Source organism: Coturnix japonica, chromosome 5, assembly GCF_001577835.2.
Source record: "Coturnix japonica isolate 7356 chromosome 5, Coturnix japonica 2.1, whole genome shotgun sequence".
NCBI lineage: Eukaryota > Metazoa > Chordata > Aves > Galliformes > Phasianidae > Coturnix > Coturnix japonica.
Window position 1 is genome coordinate 13,656,619 of NC_029520.1, and position 14,186 is coordinate 13,670,804.

At 37.0% G+C, this 14,186-nt stretch overlaps 1 protein-coding gene across 4 annotated transcripts in view; it reads left to right on the forward strand.

The window, feature by feature from the left end:
- The window catches only part of DENND5A (DENN domain containing 5A), a 52,521-nt gene that overhangs the window by 17,785 nt on the left and 20,550 nt on the right, over nucleotides 1-14,186 (forward strand). For all 4 annotated transcript variants that reach the window (XM_015864056.2, XM_015864057.2, XM_015864059.2 and 1 more), the window contains 6 exons: nucleotides 4,761-4,948; nucleotides 9,062-9,379; nucleotides 10,053-10,268; nucleotides 11,104-11,338; nucleotides 11,792-11,942; nucleotides 12,549-12,642. In XM_015864056.2, coding sequence (XP_015719542.1) covers nucleotides 4,761-4,948; nucleotides 9,062-9,379; nucleotides 10,053-10,268; nucleotides 11,104-11,338; nucleotides 11,792-11,942; nucleotides 12,549-12,642 — 1,202 coding nt within the window. The remainder of the gene's footprint in view (nucleotides 1-4,760; nucleotides 4,949-9,061; nucleotides 9,380-10,052; nucleotides 10,269-11,103; nucleotides 11,339-11,791; nucleotides 11,943-12,548; nucleotides 12,643-14,186) is intronic.

Genomic DNA, 14,186 nt, shown 5'->3' on the forward strand with positions numbered 1-14,186 from the left:
TCTGAGGAATCAAATCTCAGACTCTTTTTTTTCCTTGCACTCTTGAAGCATTTTGCTAACACTGGGAACATCATTAGAGCTGCTAGTGGGTGATAACAAAAGTTAGTGAATACTGAGGGGGCTGCTAGCAGTCAAGTTGAAGACTTTTCTAAAATGCTTTTGATAAAGACTTAATTTTATTTTCTTATCATTTGAAATGAGATTGGGAAGTATTTTGAAATTCTAGAAAATCAACTTTTTCTTTCTGTGATCTCTCATATATTTTCTAACCAAGAAATTCTTATTTCTTTTATGTGTCAGTGAAGTAGAAAATTGGTTTAGTAGAATGATTGCTTTCTTTGATGCTTAAAAGAATGTTGTCAGTAGAAAAAAAAATGACACACCTGACTGAGGTTCTGATTGTCTATACCTTTACCAATTCGTTTCCTTCTTTTACTTTGTTTTCTTTTAACTGAAGTATTCTACTAATACATATGGTTTACTAACTTTTTTCCTTCTGATTGCAAGAAAGGGTATGTTGAATGTAGATACAGGTGTGTTCAGTTCTGAGAGGAACTGAAAATTGCTTGAACTTTTGTAGAGTTTACAATTGTTCTTGCACGAGCAGTAGTGTGAGGTCTAGATTGTCTTTGTGAATATCAGTGTTAATCTTTTTCACTGTCTTTCAACTTTGGTAAATATCTTTGTGCTTAAAACTGTGTCAGTTGAAACAGGATCCCTTCTATCCTTTCTAATTTTTCTAGGTCGGATGAGATTGCTGTGGGTTTAGGTTTAGAGCAGTATAAAGAGGGTTTCCTAGTGAGACTTTCTTTTCCCACCTTTATTTTTCCTTGGAGGACTTTGGGGGCAGATGTAATCATTTTTTAAACAAGTTCTGTAGTGCTTTTGGTTGCTGGCAATCCTTGGAACAGGAGTAACTTCACTTGGCAGTGAGCGTGTTTTGCTTTGAGATTCCTTGGACATGTTTCTGAATTAATACTTCAGGAAATTCTTCTTTTGTCCTACTATACTGGCACAGCCTGTGTGTTTGGGTCCAATATAAACCAAATGTAGAGAGGGAGTTCCTTGATCTGACTGTCTTCTTGCGAGAGTTGTCTCTCCCACTTTGGAAAGTGCTAGAGGAACTCAATTGCTTGTGAGATGAAGAACCTGAAGCTAATGCTGAGCAATGCAGTTTGGGCAGAAACACCTGAAGACAGTGGTGTTGAAGGGGAGCTTTAGTTATGCCCTCACTAGATGACTGTACAGGAGCTGGTTTGGATTCCTTCAGTTTATGTTGCTGTTCTACCTGTGAAATGGATTTATTTCTTATCTTTATTATACAGCACCTAGTGCTTTTCTGAACAGTATGCACTGAGTTCAGACAGCTGTGAATTGTGCTTGGAGGAGGCTTTTCTAAGCTGCTAAAAACAGTAAAATGAGAAATATAATGCACCACTGCCACAGACTATCTGGCTCAGCTTTATTTTTGTGGATATTTGCTGGCTGTTGCTATTTTCAAGTGAAAGCTTATTTGATTGCTTAGATTTTGAATTGTTCATCCCTTTTACTTCACTTGCTTTAAAATGATCTTTGTAATGATTTAATGTATGGGCTGACTCCAGGAAGATGTTTTCTTATGTGTGCAGTAATTTAGGAAATAGGCTGCTTGATGCCTGCATCTTTATTCAGCCCGAAAAAAGGTTCTGTGTTCTGTCAGCCACAGAAGTGAATGTGAATTAGAAGTTCTTTGATCCACTTCTTTTCTTTACCACAGTACTCTCTTTCTGCAGTTACTTTTGTTTGTTTGTTTGAAGTAAAAAGCCCAGTTGAAAAATGCACGCATGCTTTATCTCAAGTGTCTGACATAGTGAATACCTGCGCTCAGAAGAATTCTTTGGAAAATGTTTCTTTTGTACCATGCTTAAAGGGAGTTCTAGGTCGTGGCAACGCTATATTCTGATGGCTCAAGTGCATTGCATGTCACTTGTCTATAGTGACTGAATATTTAACTTTTCACCTTCTGCTCCTCTTCAAAGTAAGAAGAGGTTTAACCTTGTTCAATAGCGCATCCTTCTGGTTTATTCAAATACTTTCTGAAGATCTCTAAACTCATTTGTGATAGTGGTCCTCCTTTGTAAAGGCAACTCTGCTTTAAAGTAACAGAATGGGAGTGGGAATGGAAAAATTACTGGGCAAATATAGCAATGTTTCACTGCCATCTCTGAAGATGCGAAGGAGAAACTATTTCAGAATGTTTACAAGTTAACTGTTTTCAATTGGATGAAGTTAGAGGGTTTCTGTAGGTTCTCATAGACATCTCACTGGTAGGGTGTGAGAATGGAGAGTTGAAATTATGTTTCTTAGCACTTCTTCCCTTGTCCTCCCAGAACCAAGATCAATTTCCTTCTTTTTCCTTGATTTGCTTGTCTGTTATAGTTCAACAAAAAAATCTAGGTGCTCTAGACACAGGGAGATAGTGGTGTAAATACACTTCAACAAAGTGGCTTCAACAAAGCTCTTCAGTAGGTAACTTATTTTACATACAGCAATTGGCTAGAAGAGGAAATCACATCCTATCTGTGTTCTTAAAGCAAGTGGTCATGTGTTATTAAAAATAATAAGAAAAACAATGTGGGTTTACACCAGAAAAGCATGTTCTGGTTTCAAAAACAAGAGTGAGAGTAACACCACTGCTGGAGCACTTCCTTTTTTAAAAAGAAGGAAATATTTAAATCCTTTCTAGTGCTCTGGTGCTGCTTTTTCCTTTCCTTTTTCTTTTTTTCTTTTTTTTCTTTTTTCTTTCTTTAACAAAACAAATGAAACACCGCACCCTCTCTGGGTACGTGTAACTTAAGAAAACATGTAGGTTATTTTGCTTTGTTTGCAGGCTTCTTGCCTGTGTCCTTTTGCCAACAGCTCTTGATGTAAATAATGCCTAGAGAACATTGGCTTGTTGCTGAGAGAAGTTGTATTTAAATTAGCCAGCAGAATTAGACAGAGTGTTTTTGTATAGTTGGAAAACACTGTTTCTATTCTGAGATTTGTTCTTTTGGGTAAACAAGCTGAATATGAACCAGCTGGAATCTTTGTGTATTTCTAGCTACTTTAAAGTTTAACACTTTCGGTATGGAATAGATTCTTCTTCCCAAGGCTAATCATTAATTCACTTTTTGCAGTCAAGGCTGTGATTAAAGCTGCGAACTAATTAGTAATTTTTCAGGCAGGAATTGGTGTCCAGGCAGAGTAGGGCAGTGCTGCTGGTGATGTTCATCAACCTGTTCCTTAATGTACTTCAGTCCAGGTATTTTTTATTTGTTTTGTAGCAAGAACTTGCAACTATTGTAACCATCATAGCTCATTTTGATTGAAGGAACAATGTACAGCTCATCTGGGGTGAGGCAATGACAAGAAGCTTTAAGCAGGTACCTTTTCCACTGCCGTAGCTTGATTTGAAAATGAAAATCAAAAGCCCAGATTACAGTGATGACTGGCATTGGCAAAGACTGCACTGAATTCCCCAGGGACTCTTTGCAGGTTGCAGACTACACATCTACTTTCTAACACAACTAATCATGGGTACCAGGAACTGTTTTTCTCTGGAATGTTTGTTTAGAGCTGATACTCTTTTTCATTTTCACTCTGCAGCAGTGTAACACCTTCAGAAATCTCAGCATCTGAACATGTGTGTTCAAATGTCTTTTACAGTCTTTTATTGTCCTTAATTTTATGAATGTGTTAGAAGACATTCCCCTCTGTCACAGACACGTATGAAGGATACTTATTTTCCTCTTCTATTTGCTCTGCCCTCACTTTCTGACTGGAACTTGATATTATTGCAGTGTCATGTGAAAGGCATCCTTTGTTTACAGTTCGTACTGTATTAATAGCTTTACTGAAGATAAGTTCAGAAGGCTATGACAGTTCTTGTTTGATGGTCTTTCTAGCCTGGCTGCTTGACTGCATTGTGGATATTTTAGTAGTTGTTTGTGTTAGAACACATGCTCTCAGTTCATCTGGTGTTGCCTCATTTACAGTGCATAGATATCAAAACCCATTAGAGATGATTCCATGGTATGAAAGAGGAGGAGGTGGTTTTGGCCCAGCATACTGCAGTGTTAACTGCTCTAGACACCAGCTGCTGAATAAAAAAGATCTTTTGGTATGCATGGTGCACAGGTGCACTTTGCACTGCTGGGAAATTGTACAAGGAAATGAGTTATTTTTATGTTGAATTGAGACTTTGGCCATATATTGCAAAGGATAAATGGAGCTGATCCCTTTTATTATTTTTTTTTAACAGTTATTCCAGTCCCACTGTTGGGTTGGCTACTATACAGCGTGCTTTAGAGATGTTTAAACATTCTTTTTAAAAATGTTTATCTGAGAGATACCAGATGCGTTGGTTTTCATCCAAGGCTTCCATAGAAAGCCATAAGCACAGAGAAAATAAAATACTTCCACTGTATTTCTTAGCCAATTACAATACAGATTCCAAACTCAGAATGGCATTCCTGTGTGTAATCCTGGTTTAGGTAGTGAAGAGTGACTTAATGGGTGCAAAGACTTAATTTGCTTATTTCCTTGTGTCATATAGAATGACCTACTTTGTGGTGCTGTTTCAGCATAATGTGTTTGGGTGCAGAAGTGTGGGCTTCCATTGAAAATGCTGCTCAGCTAATTCAAAGTTCTGTGGTTTCTGTTTTAAAGCAAGTTCTTGTTTCTTTAATTCAAGTTTACTTAAATATATTTGTAAGAATTTTTTTTTTCCTTTTTTTCAGATTATCAGAGACTGATGACTGTGGCAGAGACCATTACAGCACTAATGTTTCCATTTCAGTGGCAGCATGTGTATGTTCCTATTCTTCCTGCATCACTCCTTCACTTTCTAGATGCTCCTGTCCCTTATCTGATGGGTTTGCACTCCAATGGGCTGGACGACAGGTCTAAGCTGGAGCTTCCTCAAGAGGTGAGAGGAACTTGGATCAATCCATTAAATATTGTGCATAATAATGAGAGAAGTGAAGGATGAGCCAAAATATTGGTATTAACTATAACAGCCATTTTGGAATTCCAGCTGATTATGATTTGGCGTAGATCTTAGTTAATCTTTTGGAGCTGCCATAGAAAACCAATAAAATCGATTTTAAAAAGAACAACAAACAAACGAAACTCATTGTGTTTTGGATTTATGATCCCTGATAAAGTAAGACTGGAGTTTTGCCTGTGCTTTTGTTGTGAGGTTACAGGAAAAATGTTAGAATTAGAATCTTCGTCACTTCCTAGAAGGGTGTATAAGGAGCTGTTCTAAGTTCTAATTTATTCTGAGTCCTGTGGAAAAAAGTGTTTTTGGCTTTGTCTTGAAACTGCATAAACAGCATCACTGTTGCTAATTCACTTACATGGATGGATAGGACTGTTGCTATTAAAGCAGGATCTAATTTAGACAAAGAATAGGAACTTGAAGTTTGATAGAAAATATGATTAATGCTTCTCAGTTGAAAAGCATTGCGGGAGAATATAATATTTCTATCTGACATAGCAGTGGTGTTATTTACATTATTCTTAATGTTTTAAGCTAAAATATTTTTACAACATTTGGAAACAGTCTGTCCTACCTGTCAGGTTTGGACTAAGTCTTCCACACAGATACCATAAAACTTGATTTAGTTTTCTTGTTGTGGCAGTCTTCCATGTTTTGGTCACAACTGGTGCTCTAAGGAATGCTTTACCTTGGGATTGTGGAAACTATCTTAGAAGTTGATGCTTTGTCAGATGATGAATAAATTCTTCAGTAAAATAACTATGTTAGTACAAAATGCAAATTTGTGTTACTAGTTGGTGAATTCACTGCAGTTCATTGATTACTTGAAGACCCTTACTCCCTATGGCCTTGTAAGATTCTTAAGAGATTTGAGACTTATTGTAGAGTCAAGCTGTAAGTCAGTGAAACATGACACTTAAAAGCTAAGCTTGTTTTTATGTATATTGTTGCTTCTGCTGAAGGCTTTTTCCTCTGTGCATGAGCATCCTTGTGGTTTCTCTAGTGGTTGCATCAGAGGCCTATGAAGAACCCAGAAAAGAAGTTCAGGGCCATGGGAGAAGCAGTGCTAGACCAAGGTGCTGCAGAAATCAAAGAAGGCGGCAGGAACATGCAGCCGTTTCAGATGTTGCTAGCAAAATGTGGTTCATGCATCAGTAAAACTGATAAAAAAGGAGGTTAAACTAGCAGTCTTGCAGATCATAAACCAGATAGTAAAGTAAGACTATTTTTGATGTCTTTGGATTTCCTTTTAAAGAAACTTCTGTGAAGATATAGCAACATATTTTTAACACACAAGTTAATTTGTGCTGTTTTAAGCTGTTGAATTTGCTTGTACATCTTCTCACTCTAATGCACGAGGATGGTGGAAAGTGAGATTATTTTGAGTCCAAATAAGCAATGCTAAATTTTCCAGCACTCATTAGATCAAACAAGTAGTATCTAGTTTTAAAAGCTTATGATGTCTTTAATGAAGTCTTCACTTCAACAAAGTGCTCCAAAGGATCTTGGGCAGTAACATTTTTTATAGACAATTTGGAAGACTTTAAAAGCTAACATCTATTTTTCTGTTAATGTAAGACAGTATGTATTCTCAGCATTCTTATTTCAACAGTTGAAAGGTGAAATTAAATGCTAAATCCGAATAATTTGTGCTTTTTAATTATTACTTGTTTATTCTAGAAGAGAAGCCTCTTTTCCTCTTGATGCCAACACATTTAAAACAGCCTGATTGTGATAATTATTTTGACAGATAATCACTACTTTGTATACATTTTGATGCTATCTGCTGCTGTGGTAGATCCTTGATAATACTGCAGGTTTATTGCCAGATGCTGATCTGCACTGTAGTCCTGTACTGCAGTATTAAGCAGCTACTTGAGGAGTTAAATTCATGTTTCTGAATCTTGCAGCTGTTAAGTTGTTATACGTCACAGATTCTGATTTGGTGTAAAGATCAGTAGTGCTAAGGAATGGAAAAGGTCACTGTTTGCTTACAAGAATTCTTTAGAATGCAAGTCCACTGTAGATACACTTTCAACAAGACATCTCTGCGTGTATATGTTAACATACATGTTTTGCATGTTTTTAGTGAAGTGGGTGGTTATTTACAAAGGTGAGACCTAACATCCAGAGGTAGCGCGTGCTGTAGAAATACAGTTGCTGAATGGCTTTTAATCCTTTTGTGCTATATTCAAACAGGAAACATGAGTTGTGTTTCAATCTGACTTTTTAGGAGGCAATCTGAAAACCTACATGCAACTTGTAGTCTGAGCACCCGTGCTGGGCAGAATTTGAGTAGTGGTGATTGCGTGGTCAGAACTGACTGTTCTATATTGTACTCATGTCGTGTAACTATGTATTAATGTTTAGAATATATTTTCTCTCTGGGATGCCAGTGGGACATGGGGAGTTTACTTATTGTTTAGTGAATAAGCAGTTCCTCTTCAGATGTCTTTTTGAGAGAGCCTAAATAAGTTCCTGCTATGCTTTTTGAACAGAGCTGAAAGGAAGGATATGGGCTTGATGCAGACATTGCTAGATGTGTATGGGGTTTTGGCCCTTATTGTACTTGAGGTCAAACTAAAGAATTGCAATTGTCCTCTGGCTTTGGAATTGGTGCCCATGGTCTAGGTCCCACTGAGCCATCTGAAAGCTCTGCTGTTTACCTCGTGGCACCAGGCTTTGACATTGGATATATGAACATTCTTGTGTCTGCATTCCTAAGATTTGTAAGATTTTTTTTTCACCTGAACAGTCTATTATTTGTGGCAATAGAAGTTTCTGGAAAAGATGTGCCTTTAAGTTAGGATGTGGCACCCTTTTTCCTTAGTGTAGAGTCTCAGGAGAATCCTTTCCTTATGTGAGGGTGTTGTGTCCTTTCATGTAACAATGTGCTCTTGAAGGGGCTTGTAGCAACTGAAGGTTTTCTTTTCGTCCTAAGTTAATACCTTAGCAGTAAATTAAAGAATATTTAACAGATGCTTTTTTTTCCTCTTGCATTTCTAAATAAATTGAGTTTGAATTGGACACTGTCATGCAAAGTTTTATACAAATCTAGTGTAACATGTTATCTGGTGTAACATGTCCCTTGAATTTCTCCCTTAAGGATTTAATTTCGTTTTTTATTTTTGATGCTGGACTTCAGTAAGTCAAGCAGAGCAGGTGTGCTGTGTTTTGAGAACTGATGTTCTAACTCTGTTCTGATGAAATACTAAGGAAGCCAAATTTATCACAAATAGTAGGTTTATGCCTTCATGGCAGTTTACTTTGACATAAGGATCTCAGAAGGTGTTGATTATTGTAGTTGACTTGTAATCAATCCCACAGCAAAATCCTTAAGAGCTGCTTTGTCCTTACTGACACTTTGTGGTGTGTGTGTGTGTACATTGCCCTGATAGCTGGAATTCTATGCAGGTGAGTTACTGTTCTTTTTTTTCCCCCTCTATCTTTGGTAAACGACAGAGGTTGGAACAGGAGAACAGATCTTGACAATTAGCCCAAGTTTTATTTTATTTTTTTCTCTTGAAATAAAAAAAATCTAAACTTCAAGGAATCAGTGTAGTTCCCAAGTGGTTTAGCGAAAACAAACAAAGAGATAATTTTATTGCAGCTTCTGCAATGTCATAAACCTTTTAGAAGGAAATTCACTAAGTTTTAGATGAGTGGGCTTATAATATGAGCAACAGGCAGGCACTTGTATATGCATGCATGTGTTAGTTAAAATCTAGTTATGTGTGTTTGTGTGAACAAAATCTCACTCTTGTATCCAGTAGATGTTGCATTCTGTTTTGTGCCTAATAAACAACTTTAAGATGAGTTGTGTTTCTTTACTTCTTAGAATATACAGAAATGTAGGCCTCATGGTACTTTGCTCAAAGCAAGTCAGCCAGCTCAGTTATGGCTGGGCCAGGTCTGTTTTATAAAATAGCCAAGCATACAAATGTATCTGATTTTTCTGGCTAGCACCAAACCCTGAGACAAATACAACCTGACTCTTGTGCATGTTCTAATGTTGTCCTATTCTGAATTTAATCCTAGGCTAACCTTTGCTTTGTGGATGTAGACAACCATTTCATTGAGCTGCCGGAAGACTTGCCCCAGTTCCCAAATAAGCTTGAGTTCGTACAGGAAATTTCAGAGATACTAACAGCTTTTGGAATTCCTCCCGAGGGAAATCTTCATTATAGTGAAAGTGCTTCAAAGATGAAGAGCCTCAGAGCATGCGACCTGGTTTCTGATAAAAGAAATGGGAATGTAGCAGGTTCACCTTTGAATTCCTATGAGCTGCTAAAGGAAAATGAGACCATTGCAAGACTCCAAGCACTGGTTAAAAGAACAGGTGTGAGCCTAGAAAAGGTAAGCTATGAAGCTACCACTGTGCTCTCAGGACTTGCAGCAACAAAGGTCTGAAGTGATGGTAAAGAGGCTGGGTTTGTATTCACTAGAAAGAACATAATATAACATGTTCACAAACCTTGTGAATGAGATGGATGAGGGATCTAGGGAAACTTGCTTTGTTTGTTTTTGGCTTAGAGGTTTATTGTAAATTTATGTTACTTTCTTATGGTATATATAGCTAAAACTGATACCGAAGTTGAAATTCAACCTTGTTTGCTCTAGTTACCTTTCTTGTTATATATCATTTTACTTGTGCATTATCTGCTTGCCATAGTGCATGAATTATGAATTCTTGTGTATTTTATATTATAAAGTCCATGCAGTGTCTAAAAAAATATATATATTTTATTTCGTTAGGGAGTACTCTGGGCTTTGTAGTGATGAATAGTACATTATGCTGCTAAGGATTTGTGTTGCAGGAAATGGGCTAATAGACACACAACTTATTTTGATTGTGCTTATCTATTCATTCCATAGATGTTACAAATGAACCTGTAAGAGTATGTAGCTTGGACTTAAGTCACATACATACTTCTATCAGTCAGATATTCTTGTAAACCCAGAATACCTGACAAAGCACCAGTAGATAAATAAGCTTCTTTTTCATGTATGTGTTCTGTTACTTCCTTAGCTGGAGGTGCGAGAGGAGACCAGCAGCAAAAAGGATCTTAAAATTCAGTGTGATGAAGAAGAATTCAAGATTTACCAGCTGAATATTCAAATCCGTGAAATTTTTGCCAACCGCTTCACACAAATGTTTGCGGATTATGAAGTGTTTGTCATCCAGCCCAGTCAGGACAAGGAATCTTGGTTTACAAACAGGGAACAGATGCAAAACTTTGATAAAGTAAGTTGTAATAACGAGACAGGTCTATTGAGAAGCTGTTTCACTGGGTCATAAAATGGAAGACAGTATTCTTAAAATTGTAATTTCTTCCACAAGTGTGTGTTCCTCAAAAACACAAAACACACAACCTATGTTTTATTCAGGAAAAGTAGTTACATAGACACACTTGAAGATGCTCTTTTAAGGATGCTGTAGAAAAAATAAGTAGTTTAGAAAGTCTCACTTTATGGCTAACATCTATGTTATTAGTGAAAATTGTTGGGTTTTTCGGTTTTATTTTTAACCAGAAGTATTGCTGAATGTATTTATGACTTTATTCGCAAATAAAGTCATAATCCTAGTTTGTCACTTGTGAAACACGAGACTCAGCTCTTCAAATTTTAGTAGCATGTTCTTTATTGGAGATCAGTTATTTGTCAGCAGGATAGGCAGTGTGGGTGGAGGTTATGTAGAATCACTACTTGGTAGAAGGCTAATCAGATTTCCTTCAAGTCATGTGAAAAGGTTCTTGTCATCTTTGAGCCCCTTGAAGTGTGTAATATTCACACCTGTAGCACAACTGATTTGGGTTGCTGGGTTGCAGTAGTAATTTTTAGAAATTTAAGGGGATACTAAAATCACAACTTAAAAATTACTGCACTGTGATGTAGGTGATAGTTATGAAGGTGCAGATATCATCTTCTCTGGCTGTTTTGATGATGAAGCTGATGTGTGGAATAAAACTAGGCTTTAAATGGTTCCAAAGCACTTCAATGCACTCTGATTAGATAAATTAGGTTTTGCTGGCTGTATCTCTGTAGACTCCCAAACATTCTTATTTTTTGTTGTTTGTTAGGCATCCTTCTTGTCAGACCAGCCTGAGCCTTACTTGCCCTTCCTCTCAAGATTCCTGGAGACCCAAATGTTTGCATCTTTTATTGATAATAAGATTATGTGCCATGATGAAGATGACAAAGACCCTATTTTGAGAGTATTTGATTCAAGAGTGGATAAAATTAGGCTGCTGAATGTTAGAACACCAACTCTGCGCACATCTATGTATCAGAAATGCACAACCATTGATGAAGCTGGTAAGAGTAATAAGCCCCTTTCTTGAAGCTTTAGAAAATGTAGCTGGTCAGTGCCGTTTGTTGTAGGTATTAGGTTAAAGTTAAGCAACAATTCATTTTTTTAAAGGAGCTACGAAGCTTAAGTGGTGAACTAAATGTTCTATGGGAAGCTGAGATTAAGTTTACGCAAAGGGTAATTGAAATCAACTATTTTCCTGCATGCTTTGTGTAGGAAAAAATGGTTTGATCTTAAGAAGATAAGCATTGTTTTCCTTTTGGTGGTGATTCTGTGATGCTTCATATGCTCATGTATTACTGTACCTGTTAGGGTTCATGAGAAATTTTGTCTCCTCTATTTAAGAGGAGAAATCTGCTTGAGATGTGCTCTTAAATGAAGATGTGTCATTATAGATTCATGTCTGCTTAAGAAAGATGTTTAATTAAAAGAACACCTTAACTTTCTTACTATTTCAGAGAAATCAATTGAGTTAAGACTAGCAAAAATAGACCACACTGCAGTCCATCCACACTTGCTGGACATGAAAATTGGACAAGGGAAGTATGAACTTGGATTTTTTCCCAAGCTTCAGTCTGATGTTCTATCCACTGGACCAGCAAGCAACAAGTAAGCTTGAACAATTTATTCTGGATCTTGGAGAGATCATAGAAATAGTATTAAAACAGAGATACTGAAAAGCAAATTCAGTGTTTTCTTTTTTCAAAATGAGAATAGTTCAGAAAGGTGATGTTTCTGTTGGGTATGGCAGATTTTTTGTTTGAATGTTTTAAGTCTAGACTTCTAGAAGGAAATCTACCTTAGAAAACCCAATTATAATTGGGGTTATAATCGGGATAGTTCTGAGTGACGTTTATTTGCTGTTGGCACAAAAGCAGATCTTACTGAAACTGTGTTAAGGGCTAGCAAATGTGTTAGGATATCTTCATGTGGAAACTTCATTTAAAGAGGAAAAAGGTGTAAGTTTTAACTGGATATCATAAAAGAAAAAGTGGAAAAGTGCGAAACAAATGTATGTAGTCTGATTTTTTGAGCTCCTCTGGTTGCCCAAGGTTGGTTGCTGCTTCTGAGATTTTTTGTGTATTTGCAGCTGTACTTTATCTTCCACAATTGTACTCAACGTGCTCAGTATATGAGACCAACTTTTTATTTTTCCCATTACCCCTCCCGTTTTCCTAGCTCTTGACATTTGCTGACTAAGTCCTCTGTCTATAGGTGGACAAAGAGAAATGCTCCTGCACAGTGGAGGCGGAAGGATAGACAGAAGCAACACACAGAACACTTGCGTCTTGACAATGATCAGAGAGAGGTAAAAGCTGTTCAACTATAGAGACCTGATTTTATAATTTTCTTCTATTTTTTTTTTTTCCTAATTGCCTGAATAACAGTCTGTAACATTCATGGAAAGTCTATAGATTTACTTACAGTCCATCTCTGTTTTTCCAGTGCCCCATCCTTAGTCAACCAAAATGACTTATTTTCTGAATTCAAAGATTTTGGTCATTTTTACCCCCCGCTTCAGGACAGAATTTTTTCATCCCCATCACAGGTGAATTCCCTGCAAATGTTGTCACACTCACTTAAGTTTTTTAAAAAAGGTGGGAGAATTAATCAAAAGACATTTCGTCATTTATTTCCTGTTTCCGTGTAACTTTGTGTATTCGATGGAGGCAAAATAACAACCTCCAGAGTGTGTTTTTTTCATTCTAAAATCAGAAGTATTATCTTTTGGAATTGCATGTTTCTTTATGTGGACCATGAAGGATGTCTTAAGGTGACAAATTGACATGCAACCTTATGCTAAGGTGTGGGAATGTGGACCCAACCAATACTATCAGGTTTGTGTCAGCTTATTTCTACGTCACACAGTCTATAAGGTGTTTGTTCTCTCGTTTGCTTTACAGTGGGTCTTGTATTCAGAGTGTTTCACCATTATATGTCTTCTTCCTTACTCTCATTTGTTGAGGAAAGAAAACATTTGCTATGAAAGGAAGATACTGAAGGGGGGCTGGTGCTGCACTATTGCAGCGTTTCTCTGGATGCTTTTTGCCAGCTCCACTTGGATGTAGTGCACTTACAGAACAGCAGCCAGCACTGTGTACAGATAGCAACTGGGTTTTGGAGCAGAATAGCTGTATTGGCAGGGCAGAACTCTGATGCTGACACGGCCACTTTTGAATAAACAACTTCTCTCATCACTGCTCCTACAGCTGACGTGGCTTTTCTATGTGGTGAAGGCATTTTGAAAGATCTGGGTGATTTGGACTCAGTACAGTACGGTTTCTGGTTCATGCGATACAGTCTGCAAGCTGTTACGCTGGATGTTGCTATAAGGGTAGTTCTGAGAATAATCTCTTTTAAAAATATCAGGATTGATTTGTACTTAGTAACCCCAAATACTTTTAAGAAAAAGTATTTTGTTGAAGATAACATGCTCTTGCCTTGTTAAATATCTTCAGCAAAGCATCACTTGGAATTTTAATGTAATCATGCATCTGTTAGGTTAATATTGAAATGAAATGTATTTCTTTGTTCAGTTTCATCTTTTCTGGTAGTAGTGAGTTTAATTGTTTTTCTAGTGTTACTTATTTCCAGTGACTTCTCATTGGTTTGTGAAAGCTTGAATCAAGTGTAGCGTCATCCACGACCATGAACTAGAAGAATGTTTGTGTAATGAAAAAAGCTGCAAGTAATTACTGGCTTTGCTCAGATAACACAAAAGTATTTTTAATATGGAATTTGCAGAAGTGAACAATAATTGATTTGTAACCTCGTTATTGCTTTTGAAATTACAATATTTAGCACGTGTGAGCTTAGGAGATTTTAATTAGGTAGTTGCAAAGATAAAAGGCT